Source organism: Peromyscus californicus, unplaced genomic scaffold, assembly GCF_007827085.1.
Source record: "Peromyscus californicus insignis strain IS unplaced genomic scaffold, ASM782708v3 Scaffold_6__1_contigs__length_162567912, whole genome shotgun sequence".
In the NCBI taxonomy this organism is placed as follows: domain Eukaryota; kingdom Metazoa; phylum Chordata; class Mammalia; order Rodentia; family Cricetidae; genus Peromyscus; species Peromyscus californicus.
Window position 1 is genome coordinate 51,615,909 of NW_026294584.1, and position 22,233 is coordinate 51,638,141.

At 38.5% G+C, this 22,233-nt stretch overlaps 1 protein-coding gene and 1 pseudogene across 11 annotated transcripts in view; one reads left to right on the forward strand and one right to left on the reverse strand.

Annotated features, from left to right (window-relative positions):
- Window positions 1-22,233, forward strand: part of Luc7l2 (LUC7 like 2, pre-mRNA splicing factor) — a 64,134-nt gene that overhangs the window by 14,181 nt on the left and 27,720 nt on the right. For 4 of the 11 annotated variants that reach the window (XM_052720903.1, XM_052720908.1, XM_052720905.1 and 1 more), the window contains 2 exons: window positions 2,989-3,059; window positions 4,629-4,723. In XM_052720903.1, the coding sequence (XP_052576863.1) occupies window positions 2,989-3,059; window positions 4,629-4,723 (166 nt within the window). Of the gene's footprint in view, window positions 1-87; window positions 4,129-4,628; window positions 4,724-22,233 lie in introns of those variants that run through there. The other 7 variants (XM_052720904.1, XM_052720909.1, XM_052720913.1 and 4 more) reach the window with 3 other exon arrangements.
- LOC128099167 (40S ribosomal protein S27-like) lies at window positions 5,661-6,141 on the reverse strand (annotated as a pseudogene).

Sequence of the window (22,233 nt, forward strand, 5' to 3'; positions counted from 1 at the left end):
AAAGTTGATTTGGCTTATTGTTTGTGAGGGAGGGAAAGGGTGGGAGAAATTGAGGGGGAGGGGTGGGTTTTGGGAAAATAGCATGCACTGTGTACAATGTCAGATACCACTTAGGCCAAGGTTTTATGTGCTACTGATAAAATTTATATCAAGTCGTAGGGTATTACAACCGTAGGGTATTACAACGGGGTTTGTTTGCCTTCACAGCAGATTGAAGGGAATTTTGAGAGCAGTGTTGAGTTCAGTTTGAATGGGAACCCTGGCTTTAGTGGAGGCTTTTTCATACCCAGTGAAACTGATGCCTCAGTACCACCTTAGTTTCAGTTAGTGGATAGTTTTATATATATATGCATTTCAGTTTTTATTGTATACTTGTGATCTAACTGTTCTCAAGTGTTATAATTTATGACACCCAAGAAGGGATTGGACAAAAGAAGGCAATAAAGTTGTAATTCTGAAGATAGTTGTTTGGTGGACATTATTAATGGAACTTTTGGTGCTTCTATTCAAATGAAAATTAGTGGCCACCCAAAATTCTAAATCAGATTCCTCACTGGACCTAGTGGTACAGGCCTATATATAATCCCAGAATTTGAGAGGTAGAGGCAGGAGCATCAGGATTGTGGTATTTTTTATCTATATAGTGAGTTTAAGGACAACTTGAGCTACATGAGACCCTGCTTTAAAAATAAAGACCTAATCCATTCTAAAACCTTGCATTGTGATTATACATAAAGCTTAATTAATTTTGTGGAGGTCATAGGGCATAGAGACATGTTTTTATAGATAAAATAATTTGTTTTTGTTGTTGACTATGCCTGATCTAATCACTGCATCATTTAAGATTTTATTTCTCTTTTTTGAAATAGGGTTTGGATTTTCTGTATAGCCCTGGCCATACTGGAACTTGCTCTGTATACCAGGCTGGCTGTGCAGAGATCCGCCTGCCTCTGCCTCTCAAGTGCTGGGATTTAAAGGCATATGCCACCACTGCCCAGCTCAAAAATTTCTTAAAGTTCATTCATACACAGTAAATATGGATTGAAGAAAGATTTTAGGAACCAAATTTCACCCTCTAAAAATTGTACCCTTGACTCCAATCTCTGTATTCCCAGACATGCTCAGCCATTTGCCAAAGCTGAGTATAGTTTACTTACTGTTCCCCACACCTTCAAGCCTTTGTAAACTTTGTCAAAGATACTGTTCTGGTCTGGAATGTTTGTCTTTCCTCTAAGTCTTGTTTGTAGTGTTCGGATTTTGGCTTCTACTTAAATCCATGGAGCCTTTCCCAGTTTCTACAACCTTTTGGTGGTAGTTCTAGTATGTTCAAAACATCCCTTTGACACTTGGGTCATGTTATTTTGTGTTATTTTTATTTATATTTCCTATTTCTCTAGTGAAAATGTGGGCTCCTTGGGAGCAGAACATTTGTCTTAAGCTCTGTTACTCTATTTTGTAGCACAGAGGATAGAGTCACTAATAGGTTTAATTCTATGATTAGGATCTAGTATCATTGTGACAGCGCAGTTCCCTCTATATTTATTATTAGTTTTGAAACACATGTGAGAATTTATTAGGGGAATTAACTGAGATTTTGTGTGTGTGTGTGTGTGTGTGTGTGTGTGTGTGAGAGAGAGAGAGAGAGAGAGAGAGACAGAGAGAGAGAGAGAGAGACAGAGAGATTCATTGACCAGGAAACACAAATATGTAAAGCATGTTGAATGGATAAAATCTTGTATTAGAAGGATATTTTTTTCATATTCATTACCTATTTGTAGTCCTTTTTTTTCTTTCCTTTTTTCTCTTAAGTAAGTGGGTTCTATTTTATCTGGTTTCTTTTGAAAAGCATGGTTTGGGCCAGATGTTGTGACAAAGATAAAAGTTAAAATCATTTCTGTTTTAAAATTGTATAGTTAAATTATACTTATGTCATAAGTCCAAATATATTCAAATGCTGCATGATTTTGTAATTTTGTAGCCAAATTGTTTTAAAATATTAACCATAAAGTCCCCGTAAGTGGAACTTTTAAAATATCAATAGACAGATCCTCACTTACATGTCCTTCTCAGAGTATTGTTTATGTTGAACTACTAGTTTTATTATTTCAGTAAAAAGATTTTTATAATGGCTAATATTTGAAAGCTATATTTGATATTTTTGCTATAGTTATCAAATGTTTATGGAATACCTGCTTATTTGTAGTGAAGTATTTTAGATGCTTTTTTTTGGGGGGGCAGTTGTAGAAATTGATTCCTTCATTATTTTAAAGCTCACCAGGGCTGTTACTATGTTTATATTTGTAATTGTTCATGTTTTATCTGATAGTGTCTTCAGGGCATGGATCTCTTGTTAATGTACTTAATGTGATTTCTTAAGCAAAAATGGGCACTTTATTAGATGAGAAGTTTGATTAGTAAAACATCTGTAAATTTTAGCTTTATTCTAAGACCTCACTTAGACCCCTTCTCCCAGTGAGCCTTGAACTGACATTGCTGTTTCATTACCAAAAGCTTAGATAGTTGTAGCAGGGTGATTCTGAGATCTTCGTCCCCTAGAAATTTTAAATTCTTAATTACAGTAGAGTTTTAAACAAAGTCTTTCTAGGATCAAAAGGCTTCTATTATAGTTTTAGGTTTCTGATGTGAGCTTATGGTAGTTTGGTTCTCGTATGAGCTTGAGGCACTCACTAGTCTCCGTTGAAACATACTTTTAAAGAAACATTTCTCGAGTAGCCCAAGGGCCACTCATATAGCTCCAGTCTTGGGCTTTCGTTATCTTTAGTCATATTTTTCTCTGGGCTTATACTTACTAAGTCAGTATTGTAAAAACAAAACAACAAAAAACGAACACTATGATTTTGTTCACTTTTGTTTTCATATACAAGAATCTTTACAGTCAACATGTACTTCTAGGTGCTGTATTGAAATTGCTGGCAGAGTCTATTCTATACAAACTGAACAATCTGGCCCCTTGTTTTATTTGTAAAGGTTCAATGTATCTATGCCTGCCTACTTCAATCTGCAAGGGAGTTTCAGAAAGGCCCCGCATTCGCCGAGCCGTGAGTTATCACTAACTTTTCAGATGTGTTAATGAATGTGGAACAGAAGCAGTTGTGTTTAAAAGGAAATAAAAGTCCATCAAAGTAACATAGTAGCAGGCTTGAACACTAAATGGATTATTCCAAATTGTGTCACAAATAACCTACTAGAGATAAGCCTCAGAAAACCTATTGTTGAACTGCTCTGAAGCTATGGTTTTAGCAAATTATCTTTCTTAAAAATGTATGTGTCCTAGTTGCAAATCAGAATGTTATTTACATCTTCTTAACCAAGTTAAAACAATTTGAACAAAATCTTACCCCACAGTTTAGTAGACTTTAAGTTAAGCTCTTCAATATAAGAACACTTAAAAGGGGTAAAGTTTGAACATTTTTTTGTTTGTTTGTTTGATATTCACATGTGAAAATACAGAACTTAATTTATGAATTGCTTCCTAGTTGAAATGTTTGGAGTGCTGTAGGTATCATGTGAACTGCAGAGGTATTTACAATCTCTTTCGGTTTGTTTCAACAGTTTTCGCTTCAGTAATTCACCAGTAGGTTTTCATTTATCAGTGATATCAACTTAAGGCTATACCACATTTTTTAGGGCTTATCGTTCTGCATAGAGGAAACGACCCTGTGAGTTTTTCTTTTATTTCTTCAGAGAGTCTAAGCAAAAAAGTTGTAACTAACATTTGTATTTTGTTACTCTAGCTAGTTACCTTTCCTTTTCTTAGACTCTTTACCTTTTGAGTAAATAGCTTTATTTGATAAGCAGGTTGGTTGCTTCTGTTTAGGAGTTGTGTTTTATATGAGCACAGAATATATTTTATATTGCTTAGTTTGGCAATATAGCACAGACCACATAAAACTTGGAAGTGTGGAATCTTTGGAGGTATTAAAGTTAACATTTCATTAGGCAATGTGCCTTTGTTTGACTGGTGTGTAAGTCCTTCTTCCAGGTTTGTACGCTCTTAAACACCTTATCTACCCTCTTAACTCCTCCCAGCAGCAAAAGGGAGACACTTCAGCTGGAACAAAATAGTGGAAGAAATGGCGTCTGGGGTTCAGTGGGGATTCGCAGTGTGTATGCAATGTTTGAAAGATTACTTTTTATGTTTTTAAATTAATGTAAATAATTACAGAATAAATTAGTGCTTACTGTCAAGAGACCATTGTATACCAGTAGAAACTCTTGGTGGGTCTGCTGCAAGTTGCTTAACCTCTTGGGGCCTCATTTTCCTCATCTGCAATATGAAGGAGTTGGACTTGATAACCTATAAAGTCCATTCCTGCTCTAAAATCCTATGCTTTTCTGAAGTACTTTTATTTAACAGAATGCTTTGCTTTCCCACTTTGACTATTTATTTGAATTACATTTGCAGTACATATACTGCAACTGCATGTTGTCTAAAATAAAGTTTTTCTATAGGATGGTATATAAAAAACTAATCCCTCCTGGGTTGATTTATAAGTGTCTGTATATAGATTGTCAGACACCAAAAGCTAGTGGTAACTAGGACTTTCAAAATATAAATATTGTCTAGTTGTCTAACCTTGAATATTATTAACTTTTCTATATTACAGGAGATACTACACGACAAAGAATCAAATTCAGCGATGACAGAGTATGCAAGAGCCACCTTCTCAACTGTTGTCCCCATGATGTCCTTTCTGGAACTGTACGTGGTTATTAAGTTGTTTCATTACTAGTGTGCTACAAAAATGAAGTTCTTGGTAAAGTCTTAATTTTTTTTTTTTTTTGGCCAGATTACTTGTTATTGTTTTTAACAGTGTTAGAAAAGATTTGCATCCCTTTCGTTGTTTATTCCCACTGATAATTTAATTTTTTTTATATAATTTATTTATTTTTATTTTATTTGCATTGGTGTTTTGCTGCACGTATGACTGTGTGAGAGTGTCAGATCTTGGAATTACAGACAGTTGTGAGCTGCCATGTGGTTGCTAGGACTTGAACCCAGGTCCTCTGGAAGAGCAGTCAGTGCTCTTAACCACTGAGCCATCTCTCCAGCCCCAATAATTTAGATTTTTAATAATGGATTTCCTTACAGAAGTAGTTGTCTTGTTTTCATATATTTTTCACCATCCTTCTATTGGTTTTGTCATTCTTGTTTGATTTCTCTTTTCTTCTGGTCCTGGACATGAACACAGAACTTCGCACATGCTACGTACATACTTAAACACTGAGACATATCCCAGGTTCTCTACTATTTTTTGTTGTTATTGTAGTGGTGGTGGTGGTTGGTGGTTTTTTTTTTTTGGAAGTTTTTTTTTGGCTTTTTTATTTTTTAATGAAAGATTTATTTATTACGTATATAGTGCTCTCTCTGCATGTATGCCAGCAGGCCAAAAGAGGGCACCAGATCTTATTACAGAGGGTTATAATTGAACCTGGGTCCTCCGGAAGAGCAGCCAGTGCTCTTAGCCACTGAACAATCTCTCCACCCCACTCCCCCACCCCTTTTTTGGGTTGTTTTTTGGTTTTTCAAGACTGGGTTTCCCCCTATCGACGGTTGTTTTTTTTTTTTTTTTTTTTTTTTTTGAAGGCAGTATCTGTTTCAAACTGGTAACCTTGAACTTGATCCTCTTGGCCTTCACCCTCCCAAGTTCTGGAATCATAGATATGTATCAGGAAGCTGGGCCACGAGCAGATTTTTGTTTTCTTCCCCTTTTATTTAATTTTTATCCAAAACGTGTATATTGGGATGGTTCCCCTACGGATTTGGGATTCAGGGTGCTTTTAGTGCCACTTTCTCCTGAAGGAGCATCCTTCTGTAAGCCTTTCTTTTCTGCCTGTAGGCTGACAGAGAGAGGACAGTGCAGCAGCCAACACATTAGACAATTGTTTGTGCATGGCTCAAGACCAGGGTGATTTTACAGCATCTTGGGTATTTTACATCCATTAAGTAGGAATTGGGGCTCTGTACCAAATGCTTTTTCTTACTTCTCTTCTGAAGAGGGATGAAGGAAATCTTTTGCAAGAGGCATGTTTTCACGGGGCAGTGGTCATCAGGGAGGTGGTCACTGTCGCTTGGAAAGGCCCTGCCATTCCTTATCTTTTTTTTTTTTTTTTTTTGGTTTATTTTGAGAGTTTCTCTGTGTAGCTTTGCGTCTTTCCTGGAACTTGCTTTGTAGACCAGGCTAGCCTCGAACTCACAGAGATCCGCCTGCCTCTGCCTCCCAAGTACTGGGATTAAAGGCGTGCACCACCACCACCGCCCGGCTGCCATCCCTTATCTTTAAGTGACACAGAGGATTTGATCTTTAACTTTTTGAATTTGATTGAAATTATAATGAGTAATTTCCCTTCACAGATATATTTGTTGATGGGTAACTGTTAGGGGCTGAATCTTGACCTCATTTTATTTCTCATTTGCCAGAAATATCTAGAATGAAGAAAGGATTTCCAGATTACTTTTCCATAAGGAGTGAGTGCTCTTAGCTACAGACACCCAAATGAATGTTTTTTTTTTTTTTTAGTGAAATTAAGGATATCCCTCAAACATAAAAGTATCAAGAAGACACATGCAGTAGGAAACATTTTTGTCATTTCCTAGTGGGAAACGCAGTTGAAACTGTTAAGTGCCAAAGCCTGGTATGGTGATCTAAATGTGGAATTCCAGCACGTTGCCAGCCTGAAGACAGAATCTGAAGTTTGAGGCCAGCTTGAGCTACTTAGTGAGACCTTGAAAAAGAGCCTGAAAAAAGTTTTAAGTATAATACAACATAGTAAGAAATTTAGTTTGTGGGCAAGTTCAACCCTTGAATTAGGACTTTGACAAGTATTAACAGGTAATAAACTAATTTTTTTAGTGTTTCTGTAAGTACTTCCATTTTTAATTTTGTTTATAATCCTGATTGCAGGGATTAGGCATGCACCACTTCGTAGCTTTTAAACCTTTTCTACTGTATTAATACATTTGTATCTATAATATACCTCTCATCTGTAGAATACTCTGGTATTTTCCACATTTAAATAATTAATTTATATTATGTATAGGAGTGTTTTGCCTGCGTTATATCTGTTCGCCATGTGTTTGTGCCTGATACATGAGAGGCCAGAAGAGGGTATTGGATACTCTAGGATTGGAGTTCTAGAAGGTTGTGAACTGCCATGTAGGTTCTAAGAGTCAAACCCTGGTCCTCTGGAAGAGCAATCAGTGCTCTTAATTGCTGAACTATCTCTTCAGCCCCAGAGGTTTCCCACATTTGGTGTTGTAGGAAATTAGATGGTTACATTTTTTGTTGCATGTGTTTGTTTTGGGGTGTGTTTGCACATTGTTCACTCGCATGTGGAAGGCAAAAGAGAACTTTGGTTGTCCTCAGAAACACTACTCGCCTTCTTTGTGATGGGATCTTGGCCTGGAGCTTACTGATAAAGCTAAACTTGCTGGCCAATGAGTCCAAGAAATCTGCTGCTTGAATGTTCTCAGCACTGAGATTACCATGTCTGCCATTTTACATCGGTGCTGGGCATGCTGACTAGTTTTGTCTTTGACACAGCTGATGTCATTGGAAGAGGAAAAAGCCTCAATTGAGGAAAAGCCTCGATAAATAAAATCGGGCTGTAGTTCAAAACTGAAGGGCATTAATTGATGGGGGAAGGCCTAGCCCATTGAGAGTGGTGCCATCCCTGGGCTGGTGGTCCTGGGTTCTATATGAAAGCAGAGTGAGCAAGCCATGAGGAGCATGCCAGTAAACGGCACTCCTCTACGGACTCTACAACAGTTCCTGCCTTCAGGATCCTGCCCTGCCATGCTTGAGTTCCTGCCCTCACTGCTTTTGATGATGAACTGTTATATGGAACTGTGAGTAAAGTGAATTCTGTCCTCCCAAGTTGTTTTTGGTCATGGTGTTTCATCACAGCAATTGTAACCCTAAGACACTAAGGCTCATCCCCAGGTCCTTGTGTTTGTAAAAGAAGCACTTTACCAACTGAATTATATCCCTCGCCACCAAAATAACCTTATTTAGTGGACAGATCATCACTTTTGATGAACATAGAAGATAAGAGCAACAAAATTATAGAATTCATTGTTACTTATTTCTTTTTCTTTATTTTGAGACAGGATACTATGTAACATTGCCTGTCTTTGAACTGGTTCTGTAGCCATTGATGACCTTGAACTACAGATCTTTCTACCTTTACCCACCAAGTGGTGTATGTATGGTTGTGTACCACCTGTGAGTCTGGTGCCAATGAAGGTCAGAAAAAGGTGTTGGATCCACTAGAACTGGAGTTACAGGTAGTTGTAGGCCACCATATGGGTGCTGGAAACCAAACACACTTCCTCTGCAAAAACAAGTGCTTATAACCACTGAGCCATCTCCAGCCAGACACACACCCTTTTAAACATTCTTGAATGTCCTAAGCCTGAAATTTTTAAAAATTCATTGTTGTATGTGTTTTCATGATGCATGTGTTTATGTCACTGCATATGTATCGAGATTAGAGAAAAGCTTGCAGGAGTCAGTTTTTTCTTCTATCATATGCATTACAGATAGTTAGGAACTGCCTTCTGTGTGGATGCTAGGAATCTAACTTGGGTTCTCTGAAAGAGCAACCAGTGCTTTTAATCACTTAGCTATCTCTTCAGGCCTTTTCAATATTTTTTTCCCCTCCAAGACAGGGTTTGATTTTTCGAGACAGGTTTTTCTGTGTAGCCCTGGCTGTCCTAGAACTAGGTAGACCAGGCTGGCCTCAAACTCATAGAGATCCATCTGTCTCTGCCTCCAGAGTGCTAAGATTAAAGGAGTATGCCACCACTGCCGGCTAATTTTTTTTTTGAAAAGAACATTCTTTAGATTTTTGGGAGACGGGGTCTTGTGTATGCACCCCAAGCTTGTCTCAAATTCCCTTTGTATTGGAGAATGGCCTTGTACTTCAGATCCTTTGGTCTGTCTCCTTAACAGGCATGTAGAGACACATCTGGTTTTATGTGGTGCAGGAGATTAGTGGTGCTGGACTGGGTGGTGTTGACAATTGGCTATTGTCTTAGTTTCTGTTCCTGCCATGAAGAGACAGCATGTACCAAGGCAACTCCTAAAAGGAACAGGGCTTGCTTATAGTTTCAGAGGATTAGTTCATTATTGGCATGGCAAGAAGATAGGCAGGAAAGCATGATGATGGAGTGGTCGCTGAGAATTCATTTACATTCTACTCCACAGACTGAGAGAGACAGAGGGCCTGGCTGCATGCTTTTGAAACCTCCAAGCCAATCCCAGTGAAATACCTAGAGAGTTTACCAGCTGGAAATTAAGCATGCATATATATGAGGCTGTGAGAGTCAATGTCATTCACACCACCATAGGTATCCACACCAGCTTTAGCATCAGTATAGTAACTCATGAGATTGGGGGATTGGGGCTTGAGGGAAGGGATGGACTAGAGCAGGTCAAAAGTTCCAGCTGATCAGTAAGTGCTTATTACAGAGAGACCAAGAATTTTCCCTTCAGCCCTGTACAACATTTTCAATAGATTGGTGGTGGTGGTGCCTTTAATCCTAGCACTCAGGAGGCAGAGACAGGTGGATTTCTGTGAGTTCGAGGCCAGCCTGGTGTACAGAAGGAGTTCCAGGACAGCCAGGGTTATACAGAGAAACCCTGTCTTGAAAAACCAAAAGAGAGAGAGAGATTGGTCAAGTTTTTTAAAGAGTATCGGGCGATGGTGGTGCACGCCTTTAATCCCAACACTCGGGAGGCAGAAACGGGGATCTCTGAGTTCGAGGCCAGCCTGGTCTACAAAGTGAGTTCCAGGACATCAAGAACTAAACAGAGAAACCCTGTCTTGAAACAAAACAAAACAAAAAAGTCTAAGGAAACTACTGTATTCTTTGAGGCTATTTAAAAAGAGTTACAAATGTACCATTTAATTGTGGAGCAGATCAAACACGTGCTAATAAAAACTTGAAGTAGTTTTTTTAAACATACATATAGTTGGTTAGCCACAAACATCAAACACTTTGAGGTTTTCCATCATTCAGCTATTTTTAAAAACACAGTGCAAAAAGAATGAGTTAATAAAATCCTTTAGATGAGGGGGAGGTTAGGAAAGATGGTCTTACTATGTAGACCAGACTGGTCTTAAACTCACAGAGATCCCACCTGCCTCTGCTTCCCATGTGTTGGGATTAAAGGTATTTACCACCACTCCCAGCCCAGTAAAATCCTTTCAAACTTTGATTCCTGTTCATTAAGGACCTTTGGGCCTGTGTGAATGTTTACTGGAATTGAATCTTGGGCCTCATGTGCATTTCTTTTCTTTTTTTTTTTCTTTTTCTTTTTTTTTTTTTGACAAAAGATCTCACTGGCTTGCCCTTAAACTTAACCCATTGTCCAGACAGGCCTTGTTCTTAAAATCCTTCTTAAATCTTTGAGCAGTTGAGATGACTGGTCTGACCCACCAGGCCAAACTGAGATACCTTTAAGGGGCTGGTGTGATGGCTCAGTGGTTAAGAGCATTGGTTGTGCTTCTAGAGGGTCTCGGTTCAATTCCCAGGACCCACATGACAGCTCACAACCCTCTAACTCCAATTCCAGGAGATCCAACACCTCCCTGGAGGCACTGTACATGTGGTTATAGACAGATAGACAGACAGCATTTGCACGACCTATCCCATAACAATTTTTTTTAAAGAAAACATAACTTTTAAAGGCACTTAGTGTGTTTGACCTATATAGAATTGCAGCCTTTTGAGTGGATATAGTAGCACAGTCACTTTTTTTTTAGGGTTTATTTTAAACTGTGTGTGTGTGTCTGTCTGTCTGTGTCTCATAAGTAGGCATGTGCATGTAAGTGCGTGTGCTTGAGGTGAGAGTCATCAGATCCCCTGGAGTTGGAGTTGCAAATGGTTGGGAGCTACCTGATATGGGTGCTGGGAACTCAAGTTTTTTATTTTGAAAGAGCATCAAGTACATTTAACCACTGATCAGTCATCCAGTCCTCTATTCCTGTAATTCTAGTATTTCAGAAAATTGCAGGTTTGGAGCCAGCCTGGGTAATATACCAAATTCCAGGCCATCTAGGACTACATGAGGAAACTGGGCTTCAATTTTTTTTTTTTTTTCCCTCTTGATTATATAGTATCTTCTGAGAATCTTTTTTGGTGTTTAGGCAAAATAGACACACACATACACACACACACACACACACACACACACACACACACACAAATTAATTTGAATATGTAATTCGTAAAACTTGCAAATTGAGATGGATTTTTATACTCTTTATTATGTTCATTTTAATCATGTTGGAGTAATGAAATTTAAGTAATACTGGATGAGTAGAGGGAAAAATTGAGAGGGGTGAGGATTGATCCAGGTTAGGGAGGGCGTAATGGAAAAAGTAAAGCAAACTCTTAAGTATTTTATTTTAGAATTGTTATCTGTAGCCATGCTTGGTGATAGATGCTAATGATTCCAATCAATACTCCCAAGGTTGGGACAGGAAGATCATTAGTTCTAACTTGGCCTGGGCTCCATGAAATCTTGTTTTTCAAAACAAACAAAAAAGTGTGTGTGTGGGGTGAGGGGAGGATCTCTAAAGTCCTAAATATAAAACAATGTAATTGTATAGTTTAAATGTTCAAAATTTTATTATTAGTAATATATTTTGTTGTTTTGTATATAATTTCTATAGATGGACTCACTGTGTAGCCCTGCCTGGCCTAGGACTTGATATGCAAAACAGGCTAGTTTGGAAGTTGTATCAGTTCTCTTGCCTCTTCAGTGCTCTGATTACAGTTTTGTGCCACCACACATCGTGCAATATATTATTTCTGCATTAAAAACATGGGCTTTTTCATGTGCTGTATATTGTAAAAAACGAATCCTCAGCTCTCCCTACCGTTTCACCTGAATAAGTCAGTGGTCTTATTTTTGCCATTTTTTTTTCATTGCATGTTTCTCTCTCTTTTTTTTTTAAATACTTTATTGATAAAGTGGGTTATTTTTTTTTGTTTTTTTGGAGCTGAGGATGGAACCCAGGGCCTTGTACTTGCTAGGCAAGCGCTCTACCACTGAGCTAAGTCCCCGAATGTTTCTCATTTATACATCTCTTTTTTCTCTCTACCTGGAACAGCCATTGTCTATGAATTTTTAACTTGTCAAGCTTATCGTACATGATTTAGCATAGTAGTTTAGCTTCTGAATCCCACTATAATATACCTGCTTTCTGTGCTACAGAATAGGCACTTTTATTTATATGTTTTCTCTTTTTCCAATCAGATTAATCTTTTAGAGGCAAGATGATTCTTTTAGTCTTTTCAAGCTGTCTTTGCATTTCTAGGGTTAGATACAAAACAATAACAAGATACAGTCTTAAAAAAAAAACTTTTAATTCTAGCACGTGGGAAGCAGAGGCAGGCACATCTCTGAGTTCAAGGCCAGCCTGGTCTACACAGTGAGTTCCCGGACAGCCAGGGCTATGTAGAGAGACCCTGTCTCAAAACAAACAATATTTAAAAGATAAAATGCTAAGATCTGAGCATGGTGGTACTGCCTTGCCTGTATTGCCAGCACTTGGGAGGTTGAGACAAGGATTTTTGAGTTTGAGGCCAGTTTGTCCAGTGAGATCCTGTCTTGCAGACATATGTATAAAGTAAATTAGTAAAGGGTAGAAAAGTAGGACTGCTTTTTATGTTCCTCTTTAAAATACTCAAGTTTAAGATTGTTAATTTGTTTGCTAAGTTACCCTTGCTGAGAAGGATGACTCCATGCCCATGTACATGTAGGCTGTACTAACTGGATTCAATGAGAACATGGGAAGGGAAATTTTAGGAAATATGGGTGGGGTAGAAGGGAGAATTGGGGTTGGATATGATCAAGATACATTGCTGTCGGAAGCCATCAATGAGTCAACTGGGATACCTGAGTAGGGAGGGTTGGGAGGGCTGTCCATCATTACTCAAGAAGCAAGTTTATTTCTCAGCCTGCTTATATACAAACTAAAAGGCAGAAGCAGAACAGTGTTGACATGCAGACAGCATAGGCAGAAATAATCTTTTTTTCAGAGCTGAAGACCGAACCCAGGGCCTGAGATAAATCCCCAACCCTGGCAAAAATTATCTTAAGAAAACCCTATCCCTATTCTGTCCTTGAATCAAACAAGCAGTTTCATAATCTCCCACAATATACCTCTTATAAGCATCAGCCTGAAATTGTACATTTAGCTAGATAGCATGTTTTTCCCCATGGGCTTAATCAAAGCATTCTCATGACTTTGAAAAATTAAGGAGCAAACTAGCTCAAACTCTCTTGACCTGTACGTCAAGATGGACTCCAGATTCTAAATGGAGTCATTGTGGGCTCCCACACATTGCATGCATGGATAAAATTGTCAAAGAATAAAAATACCCTTTAAGGAAAGATAGAAAATGTCAATTTTGAGTGTTAGGATTGGAATTAGTAAGGGAAAATCTTTTCTTTAAGCAGTAGTGATATTATTGAAATTCAGACCCATGTCTTGTTATTTCAAGGCTCTTGTCTGCTCTTTTCATGTCATATTAGGCTTTCTCTTATTCTTAAGCTGAGTTTTGAAGCAAGCATTGAATTTGGATGGCAAATCATTTTACAGATATAACAAAAGAAGGGACTGAAGGTTCAAAATTCAAGGGGCAAGATTTTTGTGGTTTTTGCTGTAGAAAATGGTGTTTATCTAGCAGAGTGGTAGATGGGAAGCTGTGCATGGTAAGCCTGTAGTGCGTTGTCTGTGTTTTGTCTTGGTTTCACTTTGTCCTGCCCGTTGTCATCTACTTTCAGATGACTTGTTATGTTTGTACTTTACCTGAATTACTTAGTGTCTTTCATTCTTCCTTTGGAGACTTTTAGAACAGTGTAGGAAAAAATAGAAAGCAAGTAGAATTATTTTAAATTAATAAGCAGTGTGAAGATTAGCCAGGCAGTGGTGGCCCATGCCTTTAATACCAGCACTGAAGAGGCAGAAATAGGATCTCTGTGAGTTTGAGGCCAGCCTGGTCTATAGAGCTAGTTCTAGAACAGCTAGTGCTGGCTACAGGGAGACCCTGTCTGGAAAAAAACAAACAAAAAAAACCAACTAAGATTATAGGTGTGTGCTACCATCTGCTGTTACTTTTCTTTAGCACTGGGGTGCCTCCATTCTCCTTTTATAATTTGATTATTATATTACTTTTATTTATTTAGATTTATTTTATTATTGTGTGTATGAGTACTTTACACCACATATATGCCTGATGCCCAGCAAGGTGGGCTTCTATGTAGGTACTGGAAATTGAATTTGTGCCCTTTGCAAAACAAGTGCTCTTAACCATTGAGCCAACTCTCCAGCCCATGTGTAGCCCAGGCTGGCCTCAAACTTGTCATCCTCCTGTCTCTGCCTCCTTCAGCAAATTCTACCAGCAAGCGTTACAACAACCAGTGACTGTTGTATTTATTCTAGGTTGTGCTTCTCAGCCCATCCTACTTGTGTTAATGTTAATTTTTTTTAAATCATGTTTTTAAAACAGATTTTTTTTTATCATGTCTTATTTCTCTCCAAGTAGTCATGCATTCTTATTTCTCTACAGAGTAAAATTGGCATTTTATTAATTTTTAGAATTATTCATGCTATAGTAAGAGGTAACAAACCATTTTACCATTTCCCACAATCTTCTCCTAGAAGTCATTTGGTTCTAGTTGTATCATTCTCTGTTCTCCAAATAGGATATACTTTATTTTCCTTTCAAAACATATACTCGAACTATTGCCTGTTACTCTTTTTGCCTGTGTAAATTATCTTTACTTTTCCTGGAAACATACCTCATACATACTGATACTTGATAGAAATAACCTTTTATGAGTTACTTTGAAAAATGAAGCACTAGTAAGTTTATTCATCAACACTTAGTACTGAATAGTAAGGTAATTGAGCACCTCTTAAGTAGTGGTCCATTACAGACCTCAGGAATATAAACAGTGATCAAAACTGTCTCCATTGAATTTATCATCTCAGTTTGGTCAGTATACACAAGTAACTACATTGATAGCTTCAAAGTTCTCTTTCATAAACATCTTATTTAGTCCACATAAAATCTGGACATACTTGAGAAAAGAAAGAGAAATTAAATGAATTTTTCAGGATCAGGAACTTGATAATGGGGATTTTTTTTATTTGGAATTGGTTCAGTGCTCAGTATATTTTTATATAATGTCCCAAGGTTTTTCTCCAATTACAAGTTGTGTTTTGAGAAACAGCATTTTATTGTTTAAATTGTTTTGACGTATTGTTGACAGGTTTCCATATAGTTAGTTCCCTTACGTTTATAAAAACGATGTATAGCCTGAGCTATTGGCTGAGCATTTATAATTTACATTAATTTCTCTAAGTCAGTTATTTGGGAAGCAGCTGCTGGTTATTTGGGAGCAGGCAATCATGACAGGAAAACTTTGCCTACGCAGATCCAATTATAACTACAGATATACACAAACATATGTAAGGATCTAACTGTCATATTGCGCACCAAAACTAAAAACAAATAAAACAATAAATTATTGATACTGATATACTAGTAATCAGTGGACAAAAATATAAAACTATGCCAAGTAGTGGTGGCGCACGCCTTTAATCCCAGCACTCGGGAGGCAGAGCCAGGCGGATCTCTGTGAGTTCGAGGCCAGCCTGGGCTACCAAGTGAGTTCCAGGAAAAGGCGCAAAGCTACACAGAGAAACCCTGTCTCGAAAAACCAAAAAAAAAAAAAAAAAAAAAAGATGTATAATATATTTTTTAATTTATTTTTTGAGACAGAGTCCCTTATGTAGTCTTGAATGCCCTGGAACTCACTGTATATAAACCAGGCTGACTTTGAACTCACAGGGATCTTTCTGCCTCTGGCTCCCCAGTGCTGGGATTAAAGATGGGTGCCACCATGCCAAGCTCATGTCTGTCTGGTTGTCCGTCTGTCCGTCCGTCCATCATTGAGATATATAGACACAGACATATACTTGTTTTTTGAGATAGGATTTCTCTGTGCAGCCCTGGCTGTGTTGGAACTCAATCTATAGACTAGGTTCGCCTTGAAGTCACAGAGATTGCCTGCCTTTGATTCCTGAGTGCTGGAATTAAAGGCGTGTTGCCACCACTACTTGGCATAGTTTTATATTTTTGTCCACTGATTACTAGTATATCAGTATCAATAATTTATTGTTTTATTTGTTTTTAGTTTTGGTGCGCAATATGACAGTTAGATCCTTACATATGTTTGTGTATATCTGTAGTTATAATTGGATCTGCGTAGGCAAAGTTTTCCTGTCATGATTGCCTGCTCCCAAATAACCAGCAGCTGCTTCCCAAATAACTGACTTAGAGAAATTAATGTAAATTATAAATGCTCAGCCAATAGCTCAGGCTTGTTACTAACCACTGTACAACTTAACTCTTTTCTATTAATCTGTGTGCTATCCTGAGGTTCCTGGCTTTTTTTTTTTTTTTTTTTTTTTCTTTTGTCGGAGCTGAGGACCGAACCCAGGGCCTTGCACCTCTGAGCTAAATCCCCAACCCCGGTTGTTTTTTGTTTTTTTTTTTTTTTTGGTTTTTTGAGACAGGGTTTCTCTGTGTAACTTTGCACCTTTCCTGGAACTCGCTTGGTAGCCCAGGCTGGCCTCGAACTCACAGAGATCCACCTGCCTCTGCCTCCCGAGTGCTGGGATTAAAGGCAATTCCTGGCTTTTAACTATCCCATTTTGTGTGTCCAACTTGTTCTCTGTCTTTTGTCTCCTCTGACTCTGCCCTTCTTCCTCTTCCCAGCATCCTTAGTTTGGTCGCCCCACCTATTCTTCCTGCCTGGCTATCAGCCAATGAGCTTTTTATTAACAATGAGAGCAATACATATTTACGGTGTACAAAGATTGTTCCACAGCAGATTTGTTACTGTGTCTAGTTTGTATCAGTGGTATATATATTCATTAATATTACACTACTCTGAGTTTGAGGACAGCCAGGGCTACACAGAGAAACTTTTTCTCTAAACTCTCCAAAAAAACAACAAGAAAAACTACACCAAAGAGTTCAAATAAATCTCTTAGTAATGTGCCTACCACTCCCCCCACTCTTTCCTGACCAGTTTTCACCCAGCCAGTGCTTGCGTGCCTTAAAGTTGTGTAGCCAGGCTGGCTTTGTACTACATGTCATCATGCCCATCATATTACTAGTTCAGTAGTGTATCTCTAAATCACATACATAAGGAAGATGTTATATGTCTTTTTGCCAGCTCTCTTTCCCCACCTGCCAAGGATGTGTGAAATTTTAAATTTGTGTTGGGAGTGTACTCTTTCTGAAGCATTTGCTAAAGGAGTGCTTTGTTTTGATTTTTTTCAAGATGGTTTCTCTGCGTAGCCCTGGCTCTCCTGGAACCCTAGAGCCAGGCTGGCCTGGAACTCAGAGATCCACCTGCCTCTGCCTCCCAAATGCTTCAATTACATGTGTGTGCCACCACACCTAGCAAGAGTGTAATTTTTAGAGATGGTATCAGCCTGTAGCCTGGGCTGACCTCCTTTATCTTCCTGTTTCAGTCTCCTTAATGCTGGCTTCATAGGCTTGGATCACTAGGCCCATTGGAAAGAACATGGGTTTGGGTTTTTTTTTTTATTTACTATTCCTAAATTTTATTTTATGTATATGGGTGTTTTGCCTACATGCCTTGTGATTAGTGCTCTTGGAAGCCAGCAGAAGGCATTGGTATCCCCTGGAACTGGAGTAACATACAAACTGTTGTAAGCTACCATGTGGGTCCTGGGAATTGAACCTGGGTCCTGAAAGCTACCAGTTCTCTTAACCTCCCAGCCACCTCTCTAGCCCCAGATCATGGATTTTAATGGTTACATGTTCTGTCAACTCCTGTAGAGAGGCACTTAACATTTTGTTTGTTTTATTTTTCAAGATAGGGTTTCTCTGTGTAGACCTGGCTGTCCTGGAACTCATAGACCAGGCTGGCTTTGAACTCAGAGATCTGCCTGCCTCTGCCTCCCAGGTGCTGAGATTAAAGGCATGAGCCACCACCACCCGCCAGAGAGGATCTTAAAATATTTCAGTTTTTTGGTTGTGAGCCTAGCCTTTAACGGCTGAGCCATCTCTCCAGCCCATATTTCAGTTTTTTAAACCAGAAAATGACATTGTTAAAACTTATGTCCATGTACTTTTATGCATGTTTCATTCCTTAAGTTCTTGGAATTGCTTAATTTAAACCAAGTTTATTCAATAGTCATGATTTGGGCAACATGGGTAGTACAAAATATGGTCTATAGAGAGAAAAACAGACCATTTTTAGGAAGCTTATAGATTCCATTTGGAACGATAACATTGATTCTCAGAAATTAAAAAATTAAAATCACTTAACAGAATCTACTTTGTTAAACAAAAATCTGTAGAACGTTGTAGAATTTTAAAGAGGCGTTATTAGGATCAGAGATTTGGTCGAACTTCATGGAGAAATGAATTTGAAATGGAGAAAATGAAGAGCTGAATTTTTGCCACTTAGAACCTGAATGTCTGTTAATTACAATACGTGGAATCAACTTGTGGAAAATTTAAGGAAGAAGTAAACAATTCGTTATTTTTTAAAGAAACTCTTCCTTATAATAGTCATTTGAAAGCAGTAAACCAAACCTTTTATTTTGTTTCATTAACTTTATAAAGAGAAGTACCAACAGCAGCAGCCAATGTTAGATCACTCGATATTGGACGCAGTAGTGCTCCATTAAGTGTGGTCTCAGGATGGATTTTAAGAGGAACAGAGGCTTTGGAGAATTGTTTCATATTCCTTGTGTTTCTATTGGGGTTTCCTCTGTAGTGGCTTCTTATTAGTTAGGAGACTAGAATCATGAAAATTGTTAATCAGTGTATGATTTCCCTTGGATTGACTTTTACAATGTCAGGTAATTGTTGGTAGTTTCTTTTGGGCTTGTTTGCTTTTTTCATGCCATGCCTGATACCATGTCAAAGCAGATATTTAGTCATGGTTGTATGGAGAGAGAAAACAGATGACTGGTTTCTAGAATTCAGAGAAACTGTCTTATAATACCTGTTGTTCTGCTAAGTCCCTAGAGAGATGAGGTTGACACTGATGATATTGGGTTGGGGGTATACCTCATTATAGCTAATTTTTTTTTTTTGGTTTTTCAAGACATGGTTTCTCTGTGTAGTTTTAGTGCCTGTCCTGGATCTCGCTCTGTAGACCAGGCTGGCTTCAACTCACAGAGATTCACCTGGCTCTGCCTTCGGAGTGCTGGGATTAAAGGTGAGCGCCATCACAGCCCAGCCATTATAGCTAATTTTAAAACAACTTAAGTAAAATGGAAATCTCTTAAGACTAGTTTTAGTTGCCTTGGGTTTTTGTTGTTGTATTGGGGTTATTTGTTTTAGACTGAGTACTAAACTCAGGGCCTTGCATTTGTTAAGTAAATGCTGTACCACTGAGCTAAATCCCCAGTTCCAGAAGGCTGGCTTTAAAGCAAACCCTAGTCTGGCAAAGATGGCTTTCAGTAAAAGCACTTGCTGTGCAAGTTTGGCAGCTAGAGTCCCATCCTCAGGACCCTTTGAATGTAGAGGGAGGGAGCAGACTACACATGGTTATTCTTTGGCCTCCATGGGCATCCTCTGACACCCCTTTACCGCACACTGTGCACACTGCACACACAAACTAATGTTTAAAAATTTACTTTAGAGCAAATCCTGACCTAAGAAGCACATTTTGAATGAGACCATGTATTTTAAGACTAAAACATGCAGAGAAGCCAGATAAAGAGGCAATCAGAAGAGAAAAATCAAGATGTAAAGTTAATTATCAAATAAAGAACTTCTCATTAAAAACAAAAATAGATTTGTTAAAAGAGATTCCACAGTGCAGTTTTAAAATTAGTTGTAGATCACTTAGATTTACTGTCATGCCATACTGTAAAACATGTACCCTCATTTATTGATTGATTGATTTTTACGGTATGTGTATATCTTTGTATGTATGTCAGGTTTATGCAGGTGCCTGTAGAGGTGTCATATCCTTTGGAGCTAGAATTGTAGGCTGCTGTGAGCTGTCTGACATGGATGCTAGGAACTGAACTGGGAAAAGGAGCAAGTGTTCTAAACAGCTGAGCCATTTTTCTAGCCCTTTAGCTTAATTTTTTGAGGCAGTTTTTTTTTTTCTTTTTAAATGTAGTTTAAGAAACCTTGAACTTGATCATCCTGCCTCAGCTTCCAAGTCCTAGGATTACAAGCATCCTCTGTGTGGCTCTTTTTGAGACAGTCCTCTGTGTAGCCCTGGAACTCACTATATAGGTCAGATTCAAATGCACAAAGATGTACTTGCCTCTGCCTCTGCCTCCCAAGCCCTGGGGTTAAAGGCCTGTTCTACCACACCTGGCCCACGACACTTTCTTTTGACTAGTTTTAAAATTTCTCTAATTCTCTGTTTATACCTAATTATTTGTTTTTGTAAATATACTGTGTGACTTCATATTTATTTAAATTTTACCCACTCTATATATAGCCTTTTAAATCTTTTTTAAAAATCCTTCAAAGCCTTGATCTGCTAAATTTACTGTCTTTAGTTTGGGATACTATACAAAATGATTGTTCATAACTTTGTTTCATACATTTAGAGGTTATTGGCAAAAATTAAAAAAAAAAGCAAGATTGGCTGAGTCATTTTAGATTCTGTATATAAAACTAAGACTGGTGGTCAGACTGGTGCAGTAGATACTATAATACTGTTCCCTGTAGAAACTTCCTGTGACTGAGTAATATTAGCTGTTTTATTTGGGATTTTGTTTTGTTAGCTGGTTTTTGTTTTGCTTTTGTTGGTAGTCCACACTACCTCTCAAACACCGACTGATTATTGGCCTCAAACTTGCAATCGTCCTATCTCAGCATTTCAAATGCTGTGATTGTAGGAAATTGCAGGAATGTCCCACTATGTGAGATTGTAATACTACTACAATTCTGTCCCCTCATCCCCTGTCTCTTTTCCTTCTTCCTCCCCTCACCCTTATTTTTTCTATCTGCTTAATTGATCATTTGTTTGTGATGAGATCCTCCAGCTTGAGACTTTTATTTTTAAGTTTCATTTTTATTTGATGAGTAGTTGGTCTGCATGTTTGTCTGCATGCCTGGTGCCCAAGAAGCCAGAAAAGGATGTCAAATCCCCTGGAACTGGAGTTGCAGATGGTTGTTAGCTGCCATGTAGGTGGTGGAAATGGAACCCAAGTCCTGTGGAAGAGCAGCTGGTGTTCTTACTCCCACTGTGCCATCTCTCCAGCCCCACCCTGAGACTTGGGCGGGGGCGGCGTCGCTTTTCACGACAGGGTTTCTTTGTGTAGTTGGAGCTTGTCCTGGAACTTGCTCTGTAGACCAGAACTCACAGAGTTCCACCTGCCTCTGCCTCCCGAGTGCTGGGATCAAAGGTGTGTGCCACCACCACCTATCTAACCCTGGGACTCTTGAGATACTAGGATTACAAGTACTTGCTGCCATACCCAGCATTGCTTCGCATTCTTTAGGTCCAGTTTAAATGCATTCTCATTAGAAACATTTTTCTGGGCTGTCTCTTTAGGTCCAGTTTAAATGCATTCTCATTAGGAACATTTTTCTGGGCTGGCGAGATGGCTCAGTGTCAATTTGAGTTCAATCCCCAGGATTAATGGAAGGACGGAACTATTTCCCACACGTTATTCTCTCCCCTCCACTTATACACCATGGCAAGTGGTCTTCTTCTGGCTATCTCGTTCCAAAAAACCTCCCATGGTGTATTGGTAGTATTACTAATTTATTAAAACTTGCAGTTGTTTTTCATAGCCTTTTTTGTTTTTTTTTTTTTTTCCTGCGAGATGGTCTCATGTATGAGCTCAGGCTGATCTTGAACTTGCTATGTACGTGTGTCTAGTGACCTTGAACTTCCAAACCTCCTGCCTCTATCTACAGAGTCCTTGTATTACAGGTCTGTACCACTACATCCAGTTTGTAGAGAGCTAAGGGATTGAACCCGGGACTTTGTACACGCCAGATAAACACTCAGCAACCAAATTAAACTCCCCAGCCCTAATTGTCTGATTTATATTTTGAAGGTCCATTAAATTAAGAAGTATACTATATATGACTTAACATATATTCTGAAGAGAACTGTGATATTGATGAATTTTTATTATGTATATTTTCAGTGTAATGTC